Source organism: Hyaena hyaena, unplaced genomic scaffold (genome assembly GCF_003009895.1).
Source record: "Hyaena hyaena isolate Hyena2069 unplaced genomic scaffold, ASM300989v1 scaffold_81, whole genome shotgun sequence".
In the NCBI taxonomy this organism is placed as follows: Eukaryota; Metazoa; Chordata; class Mammalia; order Carnivora; family Hyaenidae; genus Hyaena; species Hyaena hyaena.
In genome coordinates, this window is record NW_024080714.1 from 234,675 (window position 1) to 257,970 (window position 23,296).

At 45.4% G+C, this 23,296-nt stretch overlaps 1 protein-coding gene across 7 annotated transcripts in view; it reads right to left on the minus strand.

Moving 5' to 3' along the window:
• The window catches only part of ARID1B (AT-rich interaction domain 1B), a 443,851-nt gene that overhangs the window by 24,658 nt on the left and 395,897 nt on the right, over positions 1-23,296 (minus strand). For 4 of the 7 annotated variants that reach the window (XM_039234081.1, XM_039234078.1, XM_039234079.1 and 1 more), the window contains 4 exons: positions 17,136-17,281; positions 9,515-9,624; positions 8,633-8,791; positions 2,629-2,838 (listed from right to left, as the gene is read on the minus strand). In XM_039234081.1, coding sequence (XP_039090012.1) covers positions 2,629-2,838; positions 8,633-8,791; positions 9,515-9,624; positions 17,136-17,281 — 625 coding nt within the window. The remainder of the gene's footprint in view (positions 1-2,628; positions 2,839-8,632; positions 8,792-9,514; positions 9,625-17,135; positions 17,282-23,296) is intronic. The other 3 variants (XM_039234083.1, XM_039234080.1, XM_039234077.1) reach the window with 2 other exon arrangements.

The following is a 23,296-nucleotide window of genomic DNA, read 5'->3' on the forward strand; positions in this document are numbered from 1 at the left end:
AAAAAAAAAAAAAAAAAAAAAAAAGCACCCGAAAAGGAATTTAAAAAGCAGTAACAGAACTATTTTGCAATTTAAGCCCTGAGCTTCGATTTGAAAAACAGTTTCCTTCCAAGAGCCGAGCTCCCTGTCTTCTAGCCTGCATCGCCCCTCTCACCGGGGTGCTCTTACGCTGGGGCCCTCACTGGAAAGCCGGCACCAGCCAGCCGCTTGGGTGGCTCTGTGAAGCCACCAGTGGGCGACATGGGGGGCACCTGCGACCCGGTGAAGGGCTACCCAGCGTTCCCACTCACGCTCGGGCTGCAGAGAACACAGCTGCCAAGTGAAGAGAAAAAGGGAGAGAAATCCCGAAATGCTACAAAAGGACTTTCGGCATTGGCTTTTGGTTTCCATCTGGGTCAGAGTCAGGCAAGGTTGGACGTCTGCCTGCAGACCTGCAGATATCTGGGGGATATTTTGCCTTTAGATGTGCCGTGTACTAAGTAAGGGGCATGGTGAGTGTTAAGGAGGCACTGGTTGTTAACGGAATGTTCAGTTTTTGGATTCAAACTTTATCACAAAGCTCTTTACGCCTGTTTACTTAGTACTAAGTGGTGCGCCATAAACGAACCACAGAATGCTCGCGATGTGCCTGGTTCCACGTGTGGCACTTTGCGCCAGGCTGTGGGCTGCTTCGGGAGGGTCAGCAGGGTGCTGCCTGGGCCACCGTGCAAAGCAAGGCTTCGCACCGACCTCCGTGTAGCTGTGAGCACCCACCCTGACCGCAGCTCAGGGCGACCAGGTAGACTAGAAATCAAGATGGGGTGAAGGGCAACGTGGCCGCGCGGCTCACCGCCGTGCCTCACAGCTGCGCTCAAGCAGCCCTCGTTAGCCAGGCCGGCAACGAACCTCACCCGCAGACCCAACGTGCTAATTCACACTGTCAATGGAGTCAAAGTGAGGGGTCCAGACAATCTCTCTGCTTCTGAGGGTGAAACCCAACTGTACAGTGCCCTGAGGGTTCTAAAAAATCTGTGCCACGGGGTTAGGGGCAGAGGGGAGAGGCCAGGGGGTCTAGGTGTGGAGGGGAGAGGCTGGGGGTCCATGTGTGGAGGGGAGAGGTCAGGGGGTCTAGGTGGAGGGGAGAGTCTTGCATCTTGAGCTCTCCCTGCACTGACCACCACTCGGTCTGCCCTGTACAACTTACCACCTGACCGGGCAGGGCCTTGAATCAAGCTGTTTGCTGCGGGTGTGCCCAGCAGGTCTCGGGGGGGGGGGGGGGGGCGGCGCCTCAGGGAGGGCTGGGTACCGAGGCCTGGCCTGCCTCCCCGAGAGCTGCGAGGCACTGAGACCACGGTGGGCCCGCGGCGGTACCTGTGGATTAGTGACTCCCTCTTGGATGCTAAGCGACCCTGCAGTACTGGGGTGGGGTGTGGGGTCCCACGCCGCGTACTAGACCATCTGGGCGCAGAGCGGCGGCTCCTTTCATTGATCTGGGTGGGAGCCCAAGTACTGACAGGTTTTTAAAGCCCCCCATGCAATTTTAGTGGATGAGCAGCCTGAGCGCTCCAGGGAGACGGGAAGGGCACACGTCTCAGAGTTAGACAGGCCTGGCCTACAGCCACCTTTCAGTCCCGGGGCCACACATCGTATTTCATTCTGTCACAGCTCCCTCTTCTCTTTGGGGCTGATGACTCGTGCATTTAATGGGTGTTTGGAAAGACGACGCTGGACCAAAGGGAAAGCACAGTGCCCAGTACCAGGTGAGCACTTATCTGGGGCCCTTCCCGCTTTCTCCCGCAGGACGTGCACTCACGAGCTAGACTCCGTACTGCCGCAGAGCCAGGACCAGGGGAGGAAAGCGTAGCCCCCAGGGCACAGAGTTTAAGGGAGCACTGGCTCGGAGAGTCCGGCCTGAAGAGGAGCACCTTCTGAAATTCCGCAGCCCAGCCCCAGCTCTGTGCAAAAAACGCTGCCCTTACCGCCCTGGCGCTGCGGACGTGTCGTGAGATACAGGACTTCGTTTTCTTGCTAAATTGCTCTGGATTTAGAATGGATCCGGACAATTAATTTGGTCATTTTCAAAACATTCCTGGAGTATTTACTATGAAATCTTGGCAGATTCCACAGATTTCTAGAGCTGTCAGGGAACCTAAAGAAAAATCCAGCCCAACCGTCTCATTTTATAGATGAGAATGGAGGTCCCTGTAGAAGTGACCTGCCAAGGTCACACTATAAATTGTGCCAGGGCTCCCCAGGCAGCACACAAACTCGCATCCCACAGGCTTGGTTTTTTGTTATGAAAAACAAAACAAAGCAAAACAAAACAAACAAAACAAAACAAAACCAGCTTGGGGCGCCTGGGTGGCTCAGTCGGTTGAGCATCCAACTTCGGCTCAGGTCACGATCTCACGGTTCGTGGGTTCGAGCCCCGCATCAGGCTCTGTGCTGACAGCTAGCTCAGGGCCTAGAGTCTGCTTCGGATTCTGTGTCTCCCTCTCTCTCTGACCCTCCCCTGCTCATGCTGTCTCTATCTCTCTCTCAAAAATAAATAAAATATTTAAAAAAAAAACAAAACAGTTTGAGTCTGCATTCAAAGAAACCTTTGAGAGCTTGGGCACAGCATCTCATCACTCACTCGCGCACACTCACCTGTGCCAAACCGCCAATCTCTTTGACGCAGACGTAGAGCCGGAACAGGTCCAAGGGCTTCTTGCCCACTGCGGGCAGGCTCGAGACCGGAGAGCCTCTCTCTTCCATGAAGGTAAGGTATCGGTCGACCCACAGCTTTCTCTCCGGCTCATTTCCCAACTCATACACCTTTGTGATCTTTTCCCCAGTGGTGGTGGACGAGCTGGACTTCTAGAGCCCAGAAGGAGCATTTGGAAGTGGGGGATGGGTGGGTGGAGGGAAAGGGAAGAAGGTGAGAAAAAAGCAATGAGCTACCAAATACAGGAAGAGAAGAAATTTCAAAACTACTGCTATCACACAACAATTAGGAATGAAGGCTACTAGTTCAGGCACAAACTATACATTTTCTTAAATTAAGACTTTACTTTGACTTTAAATAAAGGGCCCAAACTCCCCCTTTTATATACTTAAAAAACAAAAACAAAGAAACAAAACCCTCTTTTACTTGATTAATATAAGCGTTGGATCCCAGAAGGCAGGTTTCCAAGGATGCCACCCCCTGTCATTTTTAAAAATAAAAGGGTGCGAGCTCATAGAAGAATCACAGCAAACTTAAGATTTTATATATTACAGAGTGCAAAAAACTATATGGACTCTTACTTTTCCTTGTCAAGAATGAACAATGTGTGTCTTCATTAAAATGCTAGATCTTATGGAGGAGAACAGATATGGGACTTGCTGGAAAACAGAAGATAAGTCACGAATCATAGGGGCAGCGGTGTGGGCTCTGCTCCTTTGCGAGCTCTGTGAACCAAGCCAGCTAAGTTCTGGCATTTACTCACGATGACTTAGCTTTCCCTACGTGAGATCTCTTGAACTGCTCTGCCAACGCAGGGGGCTATTGGAGAATTATTTTAACAGATTCCTTAGGCATCCCTGCTTTAATCACAAATACATGTGCTATTTCATATTCCCTGCGTCTCTATGGATACATCTATACCTTTACTTTTATACACATGGGTTTATGTGCTCATGTGAAGGTCTAATTCTTATCTTTGTTTTTCTAATTATATGTGATACTAAAGTGTCAAAATGTGCTGTCTGCCCACAACCGAAGCCCACCTCCTGGATTATGTGATCTGGGAAGGTAACGTTTTAGAAAGTCACTTCTAGATTTTCAATCCAGATTTCTTTGGAGCAGTAATTCATTTCCTTGTGTTTCTTTACCAGCTTATCATTTGCAATGGATAGTCACCATTTTAGATGGGGGTTTGTCTGAACTCTTTTCCATTATATTTAGCTTAACCATTTTAAACACATTGCTGAAATTTTGGGGGTCAAATAACAAGACTGCCATTGAAGTCTGATGTTACTTTGTTAGTAAATGATCCCCAGTAAAGGCAGGAGCTCAGAAAAGATGCCCGAGAGTGAAACGAACAGTGCTGGAGGGCGGCATCTTCCTCCTCATTACCAGGCGCCTCCCCCAGGCTATTTCCACCGCAATTTTAAGCCTTTGGATTCAGAATTATCGAGGCATAAATTCTTTACATCAAATACATAAAAAATGGGTGATACGTTGATGTCAATAAAAAATTTAGGGTGTTGGGATAAAAAAAGTGTGAACTTTTAGAATTTACATTGATACTGAGGCTTAAGAGTAAGTCACTTAAAAATTACTTTAGAGCTTAAAATATATACATATTCGCATATCTATATGTCTATCTATCCATATATATACTCAGAATATGGAACGCACTGTATATTCAAATAATACATTTTTAAAGTTTCTCTTCCATATTCATATGCCCAGGAATATTTGACTAGGGAAAGAAGTTCTCCTGCCACGTTTTACACATTTCCGAAGTTCTGTCATCTCTGAGGGGGTAGTTAGTTTCTAAATGCTAGTTAAAAATTTAGTTTTTCCTTTTGGGGAGCAATACAAAATGGGCCCACTGTTTATTTTTTTTTAAAAAATGAGATTTTATCACCTAGAATCGATCAAAAGAGAAAAAACTCCCACCAACCTCTCACTTACATTTCATTTGTAACAAATTGAGAGGTAAAAGCTTGACATTCCATTTAAGGTAAGAGAAATAAAAGCAACCATTTCAATTTAAAATTACTTTGAGTAGCTCTACACCAACATTCTGAATCACAGATCCAGGCCGTTTCTGGCCTGGTCCTCGCCAGACTGAGGGAGGGTTCTGGAAGGGCCATTAGTCAGGCCCTGGGCAGTGGGGAAATGCGGGTTTTTGTTCCCATTTATGGAATGAGTGTATCTCCTAACCTGAGATGAGCCTAAAATAAGTACAAGTGTACTTGCTTTGGCCTCACATAGTTTAGTTTTTCTTAACCTTCTTTGTTAAGTGAACTTGAATCTAATTAACTTCTGGAGGTCTCGATTTGTTCTCATAAAGTTAGGAAAGCTTCATGAAGACCGTGGCTTCTAACAGGATCATTTTATTTTTCATAGCTTTAGATCTTCAAAAAAGACTTCAGGATTTTTATGGCACCGTAATGCAGGAAAACGCATCTGTAGGCCTGGTCCGGCCTTAGGTGATGTGTTAGGACCTGGAAGGGGACTCCCAGGCTCACGGGCTCCCTCATCTGAATCACTGGCTCCTGCTTTATTTGTCTGGGGCGACCCTTGGTCACACAGCCTATAAAAAGCGCAAGTTTTGCATGGGATCATTTGTCTGCCCTACTTTCTCCTGACTAGACTTTATGTTCCACGAGGCAGGGTTTGAGCTGATTTTGAATCACCAACAGTGACTGCACCCAGGAGGGACCGGGTATATAATCTGTTCAGAAACAAGTACTCAAGTGGACGAAAAAGGTCTGAGCGGTCTGGCACCATCCCAGGAAGAATTACCGGCCGAATACAATATCCTATAACAGGATCTCAGTGATCGGGGTGCTGAGTGAGCATGGACACAATCTGACAAGACTGAAGGGGGGGCGGATCGTGCCCATGACTGCCACGTACTGTCTCCACTCCCAGCCTCCAGGTCTGTTTACTAGCCAGTAAGTGAAGTTAGTCTTAGCCAAGTTAGTTGGACTAACCCAGAGTTAGTCTCTGGGTGTCCAAACAGGAGAAACGTTTAAGTGCTGGGAAATAACAGTACTGACTTTATTGTTGATTCGGCTCAACATGTACTTTCTTTGTTCACAGACACTAGCTTTGATGTAACCTTTGGGTGGGTTTCATCACATACTCTGGCCACTGACTTAGGGCAAATACACCAGCCACGCAGGAAGACGGGTTACCTCTTCCATGTCACTAGGGCCACCTCACACTGCCCTGGTGTTGTAAAAATTGTATCCCAGTGCCCGAAACTGTCACGGATGCAAGAGAAGGGAACGGAGATGGCTGAAAAATCACAGCAAGACATTATGGCGCCACAAATGTTTTCCTTGCATATAGTTTAATTAAGTCTATAAGTACATTTTTCCTCAAATCTCTGAGGCAGATTTACATTTCAGCAGTCTTTACCATATGCCTGGTAATCTGTGTATGTGCAAATGTTTATTTTTATTTTAGAATGTTCTGCAACAAAACAACGTTGGTCCATAGCACACTGTCAAAGCATGGAACATCTTTATTATTTAGTCCATTTCAGGACTTCTATTAGACAGGATTTATTAGAGACACTGGTAGGAGCAATTTTAAGTGCAAACTGAAGTTGTGTCTCAGAAAGAACAGTTAAATGTTCCTAACGTATATATATATCAGCAGTGATTTGACAGTAGAGATACTCTCTGGTCCTTCCTTCCAATCGCTTTTGGTTCCCTTCTTAAATTAGCATCGCATTCAAGACAGGGGCCATCTTCTCCATACAGGGCCATCATCTGACTCCTTCCTACCTGGGACTGCAGCCCCTCGGGTCCTTCTCTACCCCTGGAGCTGAACATGTGCTTGCCCTTTCTCAAGCACACAACGGTTATGGTACAGGAAGAGATAATGGATGTGGGAATGTTTAGAAAACAGGAGTCTGCAATTTTAAGCCTAATTATATTGTGATCGGAAAATGAAGTCAACGCTTCAGTTTGGTTTTTTCTTATACTTAAGTGGAAAGTGAGGTTTTGGTCATGGTTTCTTTCCGACGGGACTCACTGGACGGAGATCACCTGACTAGGAAGTTAAACTATCATAAATATCTCACTCAGTCTTGATAAGCGGAGTCAGCGAGGTGGCATTTTCTTTTAATTTTTTTTTTTTTAAATGTATTTCTAGGAGAGAGAGAGAGAGAGAGAGAGAGAGCGTGAGCAGGGGAGGGTCAGAGAGAGAGGGAGTCACAGACTGAAACAGGCTCCAGGCTCTGAGCTGGCAGTCAGCACAGAGCCCGACGCGGGGCTCGAACCCACGCACCGCGAGATCATGACCTAAGCGAAAGTCGGACGCTTAACCGACTGAGCCAAGGTGGCATTTTTAAACGTATAATATCATCTATCAGTAGTCTTTGGTTTTTCACAAATTATTATTCTTGATTATTAGCTTCAGGTTTTAAAGATTATGATTTTCAGCCAACATAACAAATGTTTTTAAAAAGTTTTCATCTGAGTTCTACCTGCCAACCTGAGAGTATGCCGATTCAAAACCGCTCTTCTAATGAAGAGAAAACACAGCCCCACACCAGGGGGGATGGTGGGGAAAACCCCCGAACCGTGGGCTGCCTTCTGAGACTCAAAGCCATAACACAAGGACATGGAGAAGCGGGAGGGCCACCCCTGTCCTGCTCGTTCCGCAAGCCCGCCCCAGAGCATTTTTCATTTCATTTCGGTTGTCGCAAAAGCGAAACATGTCTACAGAGAAGGTAACAGCGAACATCGCCCTTTCTTCCTCTGAAAAGGAAAATGCTGGTTATGCTCGAGCTCCACATGAATTTTACAAACATTTTACTGGAACCACCAACCCTTCAAACCTTCAGCTCTATCTGTTTAAACCAGTGAATGGATAATTAATAGCAGCCTCCTTTTGGGGTTTTGACTAGATTGCCAGATTCTGCACATAGAGACTTCTTCCCTCCAACTCGCTTTTCCTGAGCTGTACTCTTCAATGCGTCGTCTTAACAAAAATTAGCGTGTTAATTAAGCCTTCTTGGCAAGTAATTGCATGTTAAGGTTTTTTTTTTTAAACAGATCTTTTGATTCCCTATATGAATGTAAAATAAAGGTTACTACAGTGCCATTTTATTCTTTTTTTTTTTTTTTAATGGCACAGAATTAATTTCTTCAGTAGGAAAATAAAGACCAAGCTCCATGGACAGAAGAACACTAAGGCTAAAAAGATTCCCGTATATGGACATTACCACTTTTGTTTTCTGTATATCATATAGAAATCAATACTTAGTTTCAAGATTGTCAGAGGTCTTGTGCAGGATGTAATTTTTCTATCTCCACTGTTTCTAATGCAGGTACATAATATTCTCTACAAGTAGCATTCCAAATATTCACTCGCAGTAATCTTTCTACAGCTTGGCTGTTAATTTGTGACAGGTGGATTGAAATAAAGCAGGGCTGATATTGTTTTAACCTGTGCCCGTATCTCTATTTTCAGGTAGGCAGTTTCGAAATAAGATGTTTCAGATACAACAGCCCATGAAAGATTTAGGCCAAAGGCCAAATTTGTCATTTACTCCTTGGCTGCTATTAGTTCCCATGTAAATGGAGAAGTAGCTCGTTTTAAAGACCTTCTGTAAGTGCACCATGGATCAGATATTTAAACAAAGTCACTGTGTGAAGGAGTTTGGACCCAGTACCACAATCACATGCTTCATAGAGAGGTGCCTCTTTATAACAGCGGTTCCATTACCAGAAATCAACTTCTATAATTTACACAAACTTAATCATTTTGTTACTGATATAATTATAAAGAAATGATAAACACCCTTTCGTGGATAAATTATGAAGAAAAAGTCTTATAAAACAAATAAATAAGCAAGCATTCAAGTAGAATTACTTAATTATCGAAAAACCCCAAAAAAAATAAAAACAAAAAAACCCACAAAAAACCAGAGCCACTTACAGGGCTTGATGGAGTCTTTGGCCAGCCTGGGCTGCTAATGCTATCGCTTTCATCTCCATGAAATGAGGAGATGCTAGCAGAGCTGGGGGACATGGGGGAAGGGACTGGCAGGTTGCCGGGGGTTGGGGGCTGAGAGATACCCTGAGAGCTGTAGCTATCCTGTGGTAGAGGAATAAAAAAAAAAAAAAAATGACAAAGGTAGGGCAAACTTTATTTAAAATAACAAAAAGCACATCCAGTTTAACAGACTAATTTTTATATATAATGGATATATATAAAGACACGTACAAACACACGAACACACACACATAGAAAGGTATTAAAACAACATTCTTAATTAGTATACTTTGGTCAGTTTGCTGGATGCTGGAGAAGGCCATTAAGCCACCATGCTTACTTCAAACTTAGACGGAATGCTAAGCATGGGTTACCCCTTATGAAAGAAAGGAAAAAAAAAAAAAGCTGTTCACCTTATTTATCAAATAAGGCAGGAAAGCAAAATATTAAGTATGTTGTTGTTGCTGAGGCGGCCAAAACAGGAAGCTATAAACTGAAGGCAGAGAAAATGGCTGCAAGTATCAAAACCAGGCAAGGCCCCTTACTTCTCCCCACCCCCAAAGCACTTCCCTCAGGTGGGTCTTGTCCCTCCTCCCCTCCCCCACAGCCAGGAGTTAAATGCCATAAGAACTAGTAACTTTCAGATCCACACCATGAAGGGGGGGTGGGGACAGAAAACTACAAACGTGGTGCACAAAATGGCGGCATGCAGAAGAGAAGAAACCAAATGGCAACGGAAGTGTAGGCCAGCACCGTGACTACAGAACAACATGGCAGCGTCAGCGAGGCAGACCCCACACCGCGTGCAGAGGAGAAAGGAAATACCTTCGACTTGCTCTCAGGCTGTGGAGTGCCTTCTTCTTTACCGTCTGCTTTGAGAGGCAGGGGCAATTTGGAGTCACCAGGAGACATCATATCTGCAAGACCCATAGATGCTAATCGAAAACAGGAGAAAGAGTTTAGGATTATACGTGTGATTCATCAGGCTGGGCTCCTGCTAACACAAGTTACTGAGTGATGCATGCGGCACTTGAGTTTCCCTTAAAGGAAGAAAAGAAAAAAGAAACCGTAACTCAGAGCACACGAGTTTCTGAAATGTAGACAGCATGACATTCTGGTGGTCCTTTTTTAACTTAAAAAGAAAAAACACAAATGCAATTATTTATTCAACACCCCGCCATTGAAAGGCAACTCATATCAACATTATCTTCTTGAAACGATTACAGCATCATTTAATAGAGCAGGCGACAAGGGGAAAGGAGGCCAGTGTTTAAACTGCTCATCAGGCGCTGAAAGGAAAGAGTGGACGTGGGTATTTTCTACCTGGTAACTAGAGGATTTTGCGCATTCTTAATTTCCTAAATTTACATAGTCTACAGTGTGCAAAATCGCCTGACGTCTTATACTGTTTCATTTGAAAATCTTATCTATTATATGTGGCCTAGTCTGCAACGATGGAAAACAATCGTTAACAAACGACTTCAAAAAACAGTAGTCAAAAGCAGTTTTTGAAGGAAAGGATTTCTAATTATTCTGAAATGGGGCTGGTTTTCTTTCCGTCTGGGACCGTATGTGCATTTATCAATCTTCAGCAGCAGCTCAAATGCCCAGCAGCCCAAGAGTCAACTCTACGCTTCCTGGCAAAACTCACTCTTCGTCTCTAGGCTCAGAAATTCTATCACATTCATCCGGGCTTTAGATTGAAAAGTTCTCCAAAGAACAACTGATTTGGACACATTTATTACCCACAAGAATAGACATCTTCAAGCTAAAAATATGGGTTCAGATTTCTTTTTGAAGGAAGCACGGGGCTATAGTAGGGAATCGCGTAGACGTCCGGGGAATAACAGCTGAGTTCCTACAGAACCCCACTGTGAAAACCATCTGCACAACACTGGGCTGGGAGTGCGACACAAACAGATGTGTGAGGAGAGATGGAAACAGACAAGGGCAAGTGGAGAGAATTACGAGCCTCGTAAATGAGTGAAAGCCAGAAAACATTCCTATTTCAAAATAAAGTAAACCTGAGGTTTTATGAACAGGACCCATTCTGCATTCTGCAAACGAAAGTGCTGGCTCAACCAAGGCAGTGCACATGGTGCATAATGTGCCAAAAAAAAAGAAAAAAAAAAAAAAAGGAGCTTTAAAAAAGGCTCTACAGATTGCCCACTACAAAATGATTATTGCACATATTCATGTATTACTATGTTTTAGAAAATAATTAGTTTTAATTACAGCAGAGAGCGAGCGAGCAGGGCTCTGGCGAATTCGCTGGCAAGCTTTGTGGTGCTAATTTGCTAATATCGTTAGCGTCGCTGCAGGTTGGGACCAGAGGTCCTGGCAGAAAAGCTGACCCCGCCACGTGCCCGTGAGCAAGGCGGCGCCCACGGACGGCCCGGGACGCACCCGTCTGAGCCGCGGGCGCACTGGCTTGTGCCTCGGAGCCCGTGTGCTGCCAGGCAGCCCGTGAAGTCATCACCACACACACAAATCATAATTGGGATGTTTTTCTTTCTTTCTTTCTTTCTTTTCCCCCCAAATTACTTTCAATACTTAGACTTTAAGAACTGGAACAAAAAGCTTTTTCAAGGGATGCAGCTGCAGAGAAAAATCTATCGGGATCAGCTAAAAATGCTGTTATTTTTGTGGATGTGTGAAACCTCAGGAAAGCAGCTGAGCGAGACTGCACAGACCCAGACCGCCTTGCTCTGAGCAGTGGGCTGCTTCCCTGCGGTTTTCTCTCTGGGGTCTAGCGCTGCAGGAATTAGTAACTCTGTACATTAAGAAACACTCTTTTTAGAAGAACAGAATGCAAGAAGAGCGGGAGGCATGTGGAAAGTGTCCTTGCTACTTATTCGGAGTGGGTTCAAAGGACCGACAGCCACGCGATCCCGGGAAGGTGGCAGAATCCCAGGCACACGGGTCCTGTTAAGGCTCGCTTCTTCTTCAAAGGTTCTCATGGATAGTTGTGTTAGTACTGATAATAAATTATGCCTAAATGTTACTGCTGAGAGACAGGAAATAGTCATATTCTCCTTCGTGCATTAAACGTGTTAACATACACAAAACATTTTTTTTTTTAGCATTAAGAAGTGGGCTGATGTGTATTATCATAATTGATGAGAATAATTAACATGGATTTAAAAATCAGACTTTAGGGGTGCCTGAGCGGCTCAGTCAGCTAAGTGTCCGACTCTTTTTGTTTTTAATGTATTTTTTAATGTTTGCTTATTTTTGGGAGAGAGAGAAAGAGGGAGACAGAGCATGAGTCGGGGAGGGACAGAGAGAGAGGGAGACATAGGATCTGAAGCAGGCTCCAGGCTCTGAGCTGTCAGCACAGAACCCAATGCGGGGCTCGAACTCACAAGCCATGAGATCATGACCTGAGTCGGTCATGCTTAACCGCCTAGCTGACTGAGCCACTCAGGTGCCCCAAGCGTCCGACTCTTGATTTGACTCATGATCTCATGGTTGGTTTTTGGGATCAAGCCCTGTGTCGGGCTCAGTGCTGACAGCACAGAGCCTGCTTGGGATTCCCTTTCTCTCTCGCTCTCTCTGCCCCTCCCCCCGTGCACGTGCATGCACGCTCTCTCTCTCTCAAAAAAACAAATATTTTAAAAAATATTTAAAAGCTAAAAAATCAGACTTAGATGAATTTAAGCATCTATGCTGGTTTGAAATTCCCTAAATCTCTTCATTCTCTATTACATATTTTTAAATGGGCCTTTAGGATATACAAATATAAAAACGGTCCAAAAGTTACACTGTGTTATTATGTTGAGAGACGTAAAGATAGGATATAGAGTAATAGTTTTATTTAGTACTCCTGCCTTACACTGCAAATTTTATTGTACTAAATGGATCATGAGGTCTTTTCCTTACTGTGGCTTTTACTGTTCCTTTTGTTGAAATGCTTACTTTTTGACTTCTTACCAGAATTCTCAATGAATCACTGCAAAGAGCGATACGCCTCCCAGGGCAATGACACTCCAGGAGCACTATTTTTTCCTCCTTTCCCAGAAGAGAAAGACCACCGCTATTGTAAGGATGTGTTAAATCAAGGCTCTGTTCTTTCTCCTATTGACATCAGTAATCCAGTATGTAAAGTCCAGACATAAAACGGAGCAGTAAAGGACCCATGACTGCGGAAGTGCTGTGTGAGAACTGTAAATACATTTCGAGCGCTGGCCGCTGGCTTCGCCACTGAAATTTAAGAGCCAGAATGATTTCTTAGAGTAAGTGTGGGTCAGGGTCCTAAGGCAGCCATTCCACCCTGGATTTAATATATTCAAAAGGAACATAAAGCACATATGGTGTGAGCAAAACTGAACTCAAACATTCATTCTTACCCTCTCAGCTTCCTTTACTTAGTCTCCCTACAAGGCGACAAAATCACTCCTGGAAGACGGGGAAATGGGACAAGAAACACACACATGGCTTGTTCTTTTCATGGTAAACAATATGCCATAATCCACAAAATATTTTATCCCTCGTTTCTCAAAACACTGAAGGGCCTATCTGTGTGTATGTGTCTGCAGATATTCGTGACTGTTTTCACACGTGGCTAATATATAAGGAGTGCCGTTAACATAACACGAACAGAGGATATGAGAAAAGCTCAGGAGAAACACCTCTCTCTGACTGGTCAGCAAGGCCTACAGAGAATCCTCAGACACCTGTCTACGCTGACGCACCTCGGCAGGGACAGGGTGGGCGAGCTGCACACCCCATCATTTCCGTGTGCGGGGACAGTGTGGGCGGGGTGCACACCCCATCCTTTCCATCTGCAGCCTCTCTGCGTCACAGCCAGCCCAAGGAAACGTGCAACCCGAGCAAAGCCAGGAGGGCTGCTCCTCCGCCCCGCTCAAAGGAAAGCAGCTCACGTCTGCAGCGAGCTGGAACGATGCGCTCAAGAAAGCCCCAGTTACGTAGGAAGTCCAGAACTACCAACATAGTTGGCATAATCCCAGGGTACATTTTTCCCCACTCGAAGAGAGATGGTTTTCCTAATTTATTACACCTTTTGTATCTTTGGGGGGTGGGGAGGGAGGACAGCAGTTCACTAAAAATCCCTAACTTCAGGTGAGCAAGCAAACAGAAAACCCATCAATATTTATAAACTACTCAGACAATCAACCACCAGCAACGGTGCGAAAGACCCAAAACTTCCTTAGTGAAGGACTAACCTGTCCATCTGGTAGATTTATATTGTGGGCATAGTTTTATAGTTTTTCTTTTAAACTTCAGCACAGCAAAGCATCTGGTACACAGCCAACGCCACACAAAGCCGGTGGCAGTTCGGCCGGGCGACGGCTGGGCCAAATACCTCTGGCGCGGTGGTTTGTAAGCTTTAGCGCGCACGTTCGAAAACTCCCTGCGGAGTCTGTGAGGAACCCAGACTCCTGGACCAGCCTCAGAAGTTCCGAATGGGGCGCAGGAAGCTGTAGTGTTAACAGGCATTCCGGGTGATAGGTGGTTCTCGACTTTTGAGAACGCTGAAAGAGCCTGTCGATACTGTGGTAGTGAGCTTGCCTTTTTTTTTCCGAGGGAGGGCTTCCTGGGATGTCCCACTCTGGCAGGACCTCCGTAGGATACCGCATCTGGTAGAGGCGGTGCTAGGCTGGCAGGAAGGCCTGGGGGCTGGCGGGGCCCTCGGACAGTAGAAAGGCCTGGGTACCGCAGCGGGGGGCTGCTCATCTGCCGTCTGTAGGTTATACTGATGGAAATGTCCTACATTCTGCAGAGTGACTTCCAGGGAGGCAAACTTAGAACGACAGATGGTAGACACACTTTCTGGAATTTAGACGTCTTCTTTAAGATGATGGCTTATACGAAGACAAGTATATCACTAGTGAATATTATAAAATGAGACGCAAATATAACTAGTAACACAAGTGTTACATAAAAGGGTGTATTTCACAAGGCTATATACATGATCTCTAATTTTGCCCACAGCGTTATGTAATTCTAATCTTTTAATGTGAATAATTTTTTTTTTAAAAAAAAGCTCCTTTAGGGGGAACAAATCCCCCCACTGCTTACCACCCCCCCTCCCCTGCATTTTAAAATGAAGAAATAGTTGTCACATTCGTACTCACACTGACTCCATTTGAATAATTACGTGTTCACTGAAGCCTGTAACAATTTGTCACTACATAGGGAGACTGTTTTTGGCCCTCTGCACTGTCTACAGCCCAACGGTCCAAGCCCTGCAAAGAAGGTTCTGGAACACCTGTTGCATGAGCTGCTAGCTGAGGCTCAGCAAGTCCCACTCCCAGCCCAGGACACCAGGGGTGTCATCTTCACTTTCTCCAAGAGTGCGAGTCCTTTGGTGGAGGAAATGCTTTGCTGTTATCACTGGGAACGGGTACCCACGAGCCCAAACCAAGTAGAGGGAAGTGATGCTGGTCGAAGCCTTCTACTGGCCCAACTCTAGGAAAGTGAAGACCAAACCCCATCAGGAGCCGCTCTGTAACATTCTGGGTTCCTCTGTCGTTCCTGTTTCTCTTAGAGATTGTAACACAGTGAGAGTGGACTGACGTGCCACTCAACAAGATACACGGTAGAGGCTAAATCATCACCATTCCCTAGATGTGCTAGGTGACTACTTTCTAACGGGCTGCATTGGACTTAACAGAGCTGGGGGGAAAACATCACATAAATGTGTAGGAGAAAATTTGATAAATGTTTAAATTATTAAAAATCCAATATCTCCAAATACACAATGTGATTAAAAAAAAATACTACTAGCACATACAGAAGAGTGTAAGGATAAACAGCCTTCCGTTGAACAGTTTTCCTCTGAATTATCTGAATAATAATAAAATAATAATAATAATAATAAATAGAAACTCTCTCTGTGAATCTCCACTAAATTGGTTATTCCGTGGGAACACATAAATCTTCGTAGGCAGGGCACCGTGCCATCTGTCTGTGGTTGGTTATTTTTGTGGCTCCGGGGTCCAAAGGAAAAGGGGAAAAATGAGTATTGCTAATAGTAGGTGAAAATTTATTGTGCAGTTTCAATGCTCTGAAGTAATTTTATTTCAGCAAGCCAGACAAAACACATAATGTCATAACCCAAATACACTATTACCTGGGACAGTGCTGGGAAGTGGGGGGGGGAAGCTCCTGGCTAACAGACTGTTCACGAGCTTTCCCCTTTCATCTCAATGTAAAAACACCTCCCTCGCGGGGATGAATGGCCAAGATCAGGAAGGGCTATTCTGTTTATTTAAAAACCTTCATTTTCACCACAAGTTTCTCTCTCTCTTTTTTCCCCTCTCCCACATGCTTTTAAAGAGACGTAGTCAGGGAACGGCACTATTAAATTAGACCCTAGAAGCCAACCGTTCAGAAGCTCAGACGGGATGCAAGCCCAGCCTCTAGCTGTCTGTTCGGCTGGACAAAGAAACAATAGCTCCTGGGGTGGCCTTTCAAAGACGGTCAGGTCAGAAAGGTGGCAAAAGGCAGAGGGGGTGAGAAAAGGTCGGGAGAGAAAGCCAAGCCTCTAACTCCACAGTGTTTCTCGAATGCATGATAAAACAGTGCGGCACATGCATGACGGGCTACACAGGGCTCCGTGTTAACCGAAGGGGAGAAGCTACCCGAAACGGGGGTCCCCCCCCAAGCAGGTGCTAGGAAGGGACAGGGCCGTCGCGGGCCACAGCGTTTCGTCAGCTGAAGAGTAGCGCTCACTGCTGGGTGGCTGGGGCTGGAGGAGGTGGCTCAGGGTCTAAGGAATCTGAGAACACGGACGATCTGCCCAGGTTTAGACATTTTTGGTACTTCCACAAACTGGGCGAACACTCTAACTGCACCAGTCGGGTGGGGTTCGGGGAGAATGGAGTTGTTGGCCTCACAACGTGGGATGAAACAAGCATAACACAAAATTTAAAACAGCTCATTAAGGAAAATCGTAGGTAATTCCTCAATGGAGACAATCTGCAAATGGCACTTAAGGAACAACTATTTCCACGTATACATTTCAAGGTGAGAAAGTATTTCAAACCCCCTTGTTCTGCCCTTCAATCACTCTGAAATGTAATTTTTAAGTGTTCAGCACCATCACTACCGTCACTACCGAACTGAGGATCCATTCTGCTGTGGGATCTTCCAATGCTTTGAATGACACCCAAGAATAAAAAGAACGTAGTGTACACAGTTAGGAAGCAGTCCCAGGACCCGTAAGAACACGCCCACATGTTGTGAAAACAGAGTGCCGGAAAAGGATTTATAGCAAAAGTGATGTGATCCTCAAGTCTTACAACAGTTCCACAGATTGAGCAAGTTCCCGGGCAGCGGGAAAGTTGAGATTTCCCCCCTTTTCACCCAATGATCCCATTGCTAGTTGTCTCTGTACATTCACCGGTCCAGGCCTATGAGGAGAGGTGGGGCGGGGGGCGGGGAGGGGGCAGCGATCGGGGCACAGAGCCGCCTCGGTTACCTGCTGAGCTGTTCACCATATTGGGCGCCATGCTGTAGGGGGGTGCCTGGGTGTTCATGAGCCCAGAGCTGTTGTTGACGGGCTGGCTGTAGGGAGAGCCGGAAGCCATGAGTCCAGTCTGGTTCATGCCCGGGAAACTGCCTTGCCTGTGTGAAGAGAAAGCACAGGGGTACATACACTGACCATGCACATGGGCCATGTTCTACCCCGGGGGGTCGTTCCTCATAATGCACTTGTGCAAAGGGGTGGGGCTGCTCTTTTCCGTGTTTGCTTAAAAGAACTGATTTCCCGGGCAGAGAGGCTGAACTCTTGCTAAGCAATGACTTAATACCCTGTGTAAACATTCCGAATAATATAGATTCCATAAGAAGTTACACATTTTAAGTCATGTCGAGTGCTCCACGTTTATGATTCATATAGAAGAATATAAGCAAGAAAGGGGAACTTGAAATAAGAACAGGAATTACAAAAGCAAGCAAAATTAACTTCTAATGTTTAAAAAAGATTTGACTCTATTGGCATAGAGTACTTGCTATCCTTGTATTGAAAACCAGAAGTCAAGGTGTGAAAATCAAATGGGCAGCGTGGGGATGTTATTTAAAAATTTTTTTCCTTTGACCTAAATTTCCTGATATGCTGAGGGAGCATTTCTAAACCCGTCCACCTGATTATTTAACGTTCGGCACTTAGGCACTATTCAAGACACACCAATTTCTCCGTATCACCCTTACACAGGAAACACCAGACTCCTACTTCTTTTTGTAGGATTTCTTGTGACAGGAAGGAAGGGAGCTGAGACTGGCTGAAAGTGTCCCTCTACGGCTCCAGGTCACCCTCCCTGACTGCCATGCAGAATCATGAACGTAAAACTTCTGGTGACTCGGTTTTGCCAGTTTTGTGCGAATGCTCTACGAAAGGCACGCTTCTCACTCTTGGAAGAGGACAAGGGTATTCTTACGTCTGAAGGAGACAACCGTGTGCAAGGGCATTTGTCTGCGGGGCCGGGGTCTGGGGAAGGGGAGGTTAGGTGGCGTGGTGGCTTAACGTTTGCAGGAAAACCACAAGGTGACAAGACAGGTGATGGCCATGCAGCCAAATCTGGGAAGGACTCTGGTGGTGTGGCCACGCTTCTCTTAATGTGAATAGTTCACCTTGAGGAAACTTTTCAAACCTTCGGCTGCTAGTGTTTACTCTTAGGAGTAAAATTAATAGGAGGCGTAAAAATCCACACTTATCTGCTCCAAATGAGTTATGATTTTAAGCCCCTCCACCTCCATTAAGCCGTCATTTGAGGGCTTTTTATGCATAATGGTAAAATATTTTTAAAGAGATTCTTTAAAACCTTAACATAAGTCATTAAAAAAAACCCAATAGACTATTCTTTTTGTGTAGCAACTTTCAATGGATTCACCTTTCTGGCTTGTAGAAAAAGTTTAAACACGGCCAACTTGAAAATTCAACGTATCAAAGGTTTAAGTGCTCTTTCCCCTTTTAAATATTACACAGACCATTCAGAGAAATTCTGTCTAAACTAACACTCGATAATAGTTTGGAAAGAACATTCTAGCAGCTGAGAGACAAATGGTGTGAGTGTGGCCCTGGGAGAAAGGAATGTGACTTTTCTGAGCTTACTCAAGTGCCACTCTGAATACTACATACAGACTGCTGAGTCAGGACGGTAATACCCACTGCAGTTCATTAAGAATGGAGCTGAGATCATCCAGTGGCTTCCGATTAACCTCCAGGTCATCAAACACTCATATATACATTGCCCGGCGGTTATAAACATAGTCCTGTATGGCTCGGGTCTTAACATCAGCATGGAGATCGCTGGTATCAACTCAAGCCTCTGAGGTTCCCTTCTGGGGTGTTTTCTTTCAAACAAAGGACAGCTTCATGTTCACGTCCCTGTGGCGCCTGTTGGAACCGCTCTCTCAGTTTCTTCGCAGGTTAGTCACCTGAAGAGCATCCTTCACTCAGGAAGAGGTTGGGTTTCCTGAAGACATTTTTCAAATCTCAACCAACGGTGACCTGTCATCCGTCAAGAGCTAATCTCGGGGCCGCCTCCTCTGTGAAGGCCGCCCTCTCCCCTGACTTGGGAGCTCTGCTTTCCCCACACTCTGCCTCTGACAGCCCCCCTGCACTTTCTTTTGTGAATGACAACAATTTATGTGCATGTCTTGGCTCTTTTAGGCTCTTCTGAGAGGAGCCAATGAGCAACAGGCAGCTACTGGAGAAAGTACTTGTTGAATGCACCGGGAGAGAACATTTTTTCTGCTGTAAACAGGCCTTCTCCAAATTCAGTTTCACATGTGGTATGACTAACATGTGTGTGAAATACATGATTCCAGAAGCGCAACTGCTTATGACTCAGGTGCAAAAGAGAATCAGAATATGAAACCCCACCAAGCAGGTGGTTAAATGAAGTAACCTCAGAGGCTCCTTGTAACCCAAATCTAGGATTTCTCCCAAGCCTGCCCTGCCCCTGTGCACTCACCACAAGATGATGAAGGTGTGCATTAGAAGTTAAAAAATAAATCCTTAAAGTAACAAAAAATTAAAGATTTAGAGGTTGGTGTGGTTGGATGTCAGGTGCTGGCTACAATGGTCCTCAATGAAATCACGCCTGCAGTTGAAAAGTCTGGTCAAAATGCCATAGGTCTTGACTCTGCCACTAGTCACCCTTTCCACTGTCCCTGTGGTCTGGGAGCAAATCTCCTTGGGTCTCTGGGCTTCAGTTTTTGCATGTGACCATGGAGGGACCAAGAACAATAATAATAATGTTCATATAATTTCTCAGGTAATTATAAATGTGCCTGGCACAATTTCTAGGCATTTTACACATTTAATTTTTTTAATTACCTGGAGGAAGGCAGGTGGAATTATGGTCACATGCCAAGAAAGTAAGTAAGGCTCAGTGAGATTAAATAACCTGCTAGTAAGTGTCGAGAAACCGAATCCCTCAGGCCTGCTTTCGTTCCAGTGTCCTGTATTTCTTTCTGCAACTGCAAAGTGCACTGGCATAGAGAGCCCAATGTATACGTTCCTGTCTACTGTATTCATCTGTAGTTACAGAAAGCTGACAAATAAAAATGGTGCCTCTCTCTGGGCTTCCGGGACACCTGCTTCTAGGAAGGAGTTTACTCAGGGTGCACCACGCCACTCGGGGACTCAAGCAGGGAAGTGGCCGAGAAAGACGAGAGTCTTCCCAGGAATGCAGGGCATGTGTGGCCATGAGCACGGCACTTGGTCACCTGTCTAAATGGGGAGAAAAAGCCAGTCTTTCATTATCATAGAAGAAATCCAATTCGTTATTGCTTTGGAAACTACTACCAGGACCATTGGTAATTCTGAACAAGTAAGATGGGCTTAATACTAAAAAGAGCTTTCTGCTGAATTTTTGGAAATTGAGACAATTTTGTCTTGTGGAAGAAAACATCACATGGCCGCCTCCCTGACTAAGCTGAGTGCTCCAACTTATCACGGTATTGCTAATATGAGAGGATTTCTGGGGGCTCACGACAAAAGGCTTGTCCGGTTGGGCTGACTACCGTTACTCAGACCATGGAAACCTCCAAAGAAGTTGGGCAGTTTCCAGAGGCAGCACTCACCGACGGCTAAGTCCCCTTCTGACCACAGCAACATTTGCAATGCTCCAAATGGAATTAGGAGAGCAAAGACGTAAATCACCAGACATTCTCATTCTCAAAAAGAAAACAAGAACACCAACACAAAAACAGGCGAAAATACACACTGAAACGAAGGAAACATTTTTCACGTCAAAGCCTACCAAGATGTAAGTTGTGCCAGGAAGAGCAAAGGGCCCTTCTTTGGCCTGTGGGGTGTGTGAATTCCTGCGCTATCCATCACGGGTCGACAGGCTCAGGTGGTTTTCCTGACAAATTACTGCTGTCCCCTGGTGCTGCCGATTCCAAAACTGCGATAGTTGTGGCAACAAATGCCCAATAATTGCCGGGGGCTTGGAGTGGGGCTGGGTAAACATTTAAAACTAATGTTTAGTTGGTGGTGTGCCGCCAACGTAGCTACTGGGCGCAGTGACTGGGCCGCACCGTGTGGGAGGCGGTGCGCACAGATCACAGCGAGCTGACCAAATGGCCCGATGCCTACCCGGGCCTGGTCTTCCACGAGAACGCACTGTTCCCTTTCCCTTTGCAAAGTCAAAGTATGATGTGGACGCTGTTATTTTAAACATGGGGACCCACAGAATCACCCAAGGAGCTTTATTTAGATCAGTCTCTGGTTTGGACTAGATGTAAGTGTTTGAGATCTATCATCCTAAGACAAAGGCCAGGTTATTAGAATGAGGATAATTCAAAACTGGAGCTTACGGATTATTTCCCGAAAGCACTCTTTACTCCTGCTTCTCAGTCTACACACATACACAAGTAATACATGTATATATATATATATATATTTTTTTTTTTTTTTTTTAATAGATTTTCCTCTTATTCACTTTGGAGATTTCTCAAACATTACACATTCATCTACTGACAAAGAGCTGGTTCTGGGGAAAAAACCCCCAGAAGCAAACACCAATTTTAAAGTGACCATTTCCAATGGTTCCCTGAGAAGACAGAAAGCAGTTAAACATCCCAGTATGAAATCCTATAAAGAGTAACCACACACACTCGGAAATACCTTGTTTTAAAGTTAACTACAATCAAATTTAAAATAAGATCTGTATGTGATTTTGGTGCTTTAAGAGAATATTTAGGCCATACTGTCTTAGCAATCACCACTATTTTTTCTCAACAGTGACAGACGGGGAAGTGTGAAATGTGTATCTTGAAAATGAATGGATTTCTGATACAGCTCTTTGGAGAAGGGTAGGGACAGACAGAAGAAGTACTCCGGAAACACACACCGCATGAGTAAAACCACGTCATTTAAGTCCCAGAGGCAAGCCACGTGGAGAGAAGCCCCACGCAAGGGCTCTGACACATCCACGGAAAATACCACTCTTGAGTTATGTTCGGAATGAACACGGAGCGACGCATGCTTTACTGGAAACTCTATGACTGGCACACACACGCATCTCTGTGGGGCCGTCACTGTAGGTGTAGTGTGAGTTGTGTAACCAGGAAAGACTGCTTACTGACAACATTAATTAGGCTAACACTGAAATTTGGGGCACTTTTTCACTTAAACTCAACAGCTTTCAGAACCAGGAACTTGCGTCTTTGAAAAGCCCAGTTCCAGCAGAGTTTATTTTTAGAGCTCTAACTGTATGCATGACATTACAAGGATGCCCTATTTTAAATGTGCTCTAAACAGACACCATTTTCACATCCATGTCCAGCGTCACGGGAGGAATGCTTTCAACCCGAGTTACACAGTCTCTCTCCCAAAGCAGTACCAAGAAGGACAAATTTGGTTCAAATTGGTTTAAATCTACTATCTGAAGAGGGAGAGACACTACCTATGTCCCCAAAACAACATAATCAAATAAGAGAGCTGTCCGAGCCCCAACCCATCTCTGGTGCGATCAATCCATCAGCACACCTGTAACGACACACACGTTAGCAGCTGCGGTGACAAAGCAGCGCCACAGTTTCACGAGCTGCTCGCGCTGGCTTGGAATCAGTCCTGTGGAGGCGAGGTGGCATTTAGATCCCTAACCCAAAGACAACAAATAGAAGTAACAGTGATGTAAAAGCAGTAGATTCCTGTAAAAATACACAGCCACGTGCAATTTACAACAAAACAATTGTACCCTTTACGCTCAGGGAGACATGCTAGGAATAACTGATCAGAAACATATTCTATTTATTGATAGTTATAATCATGTGTTCAAGAGGGGTGTTTGAGGAGGGGTGTGTGGGGAGAGGGAGGGAGGGGGAAAGGGGAGCACAACAATAGGCCCAAATGGAAAAACAATCAAGAGTCAAGTGAGTGTCCCGAGCCGTGAGTGTCCAGCATGTAGGTGCGGCCGGGGCACAGGCGCTGAGGCGCTGTGATAGGGGAGGCGGGGGGAGTTCCTGCGAAAGGGGTGCGGCCTCTGGTCCTCTTCCCTCAGACCTCAGCTCAGGTCAGATCAGTGGGATTCCACCAGGTGGGGAGGGGAGGGGAGGGGAGGGGAGAGGAGGAGGAAGGAGGGGGAAGGAGGGAGAGTAGGAGAGGGGAAGGGATGGGGGAAGGGA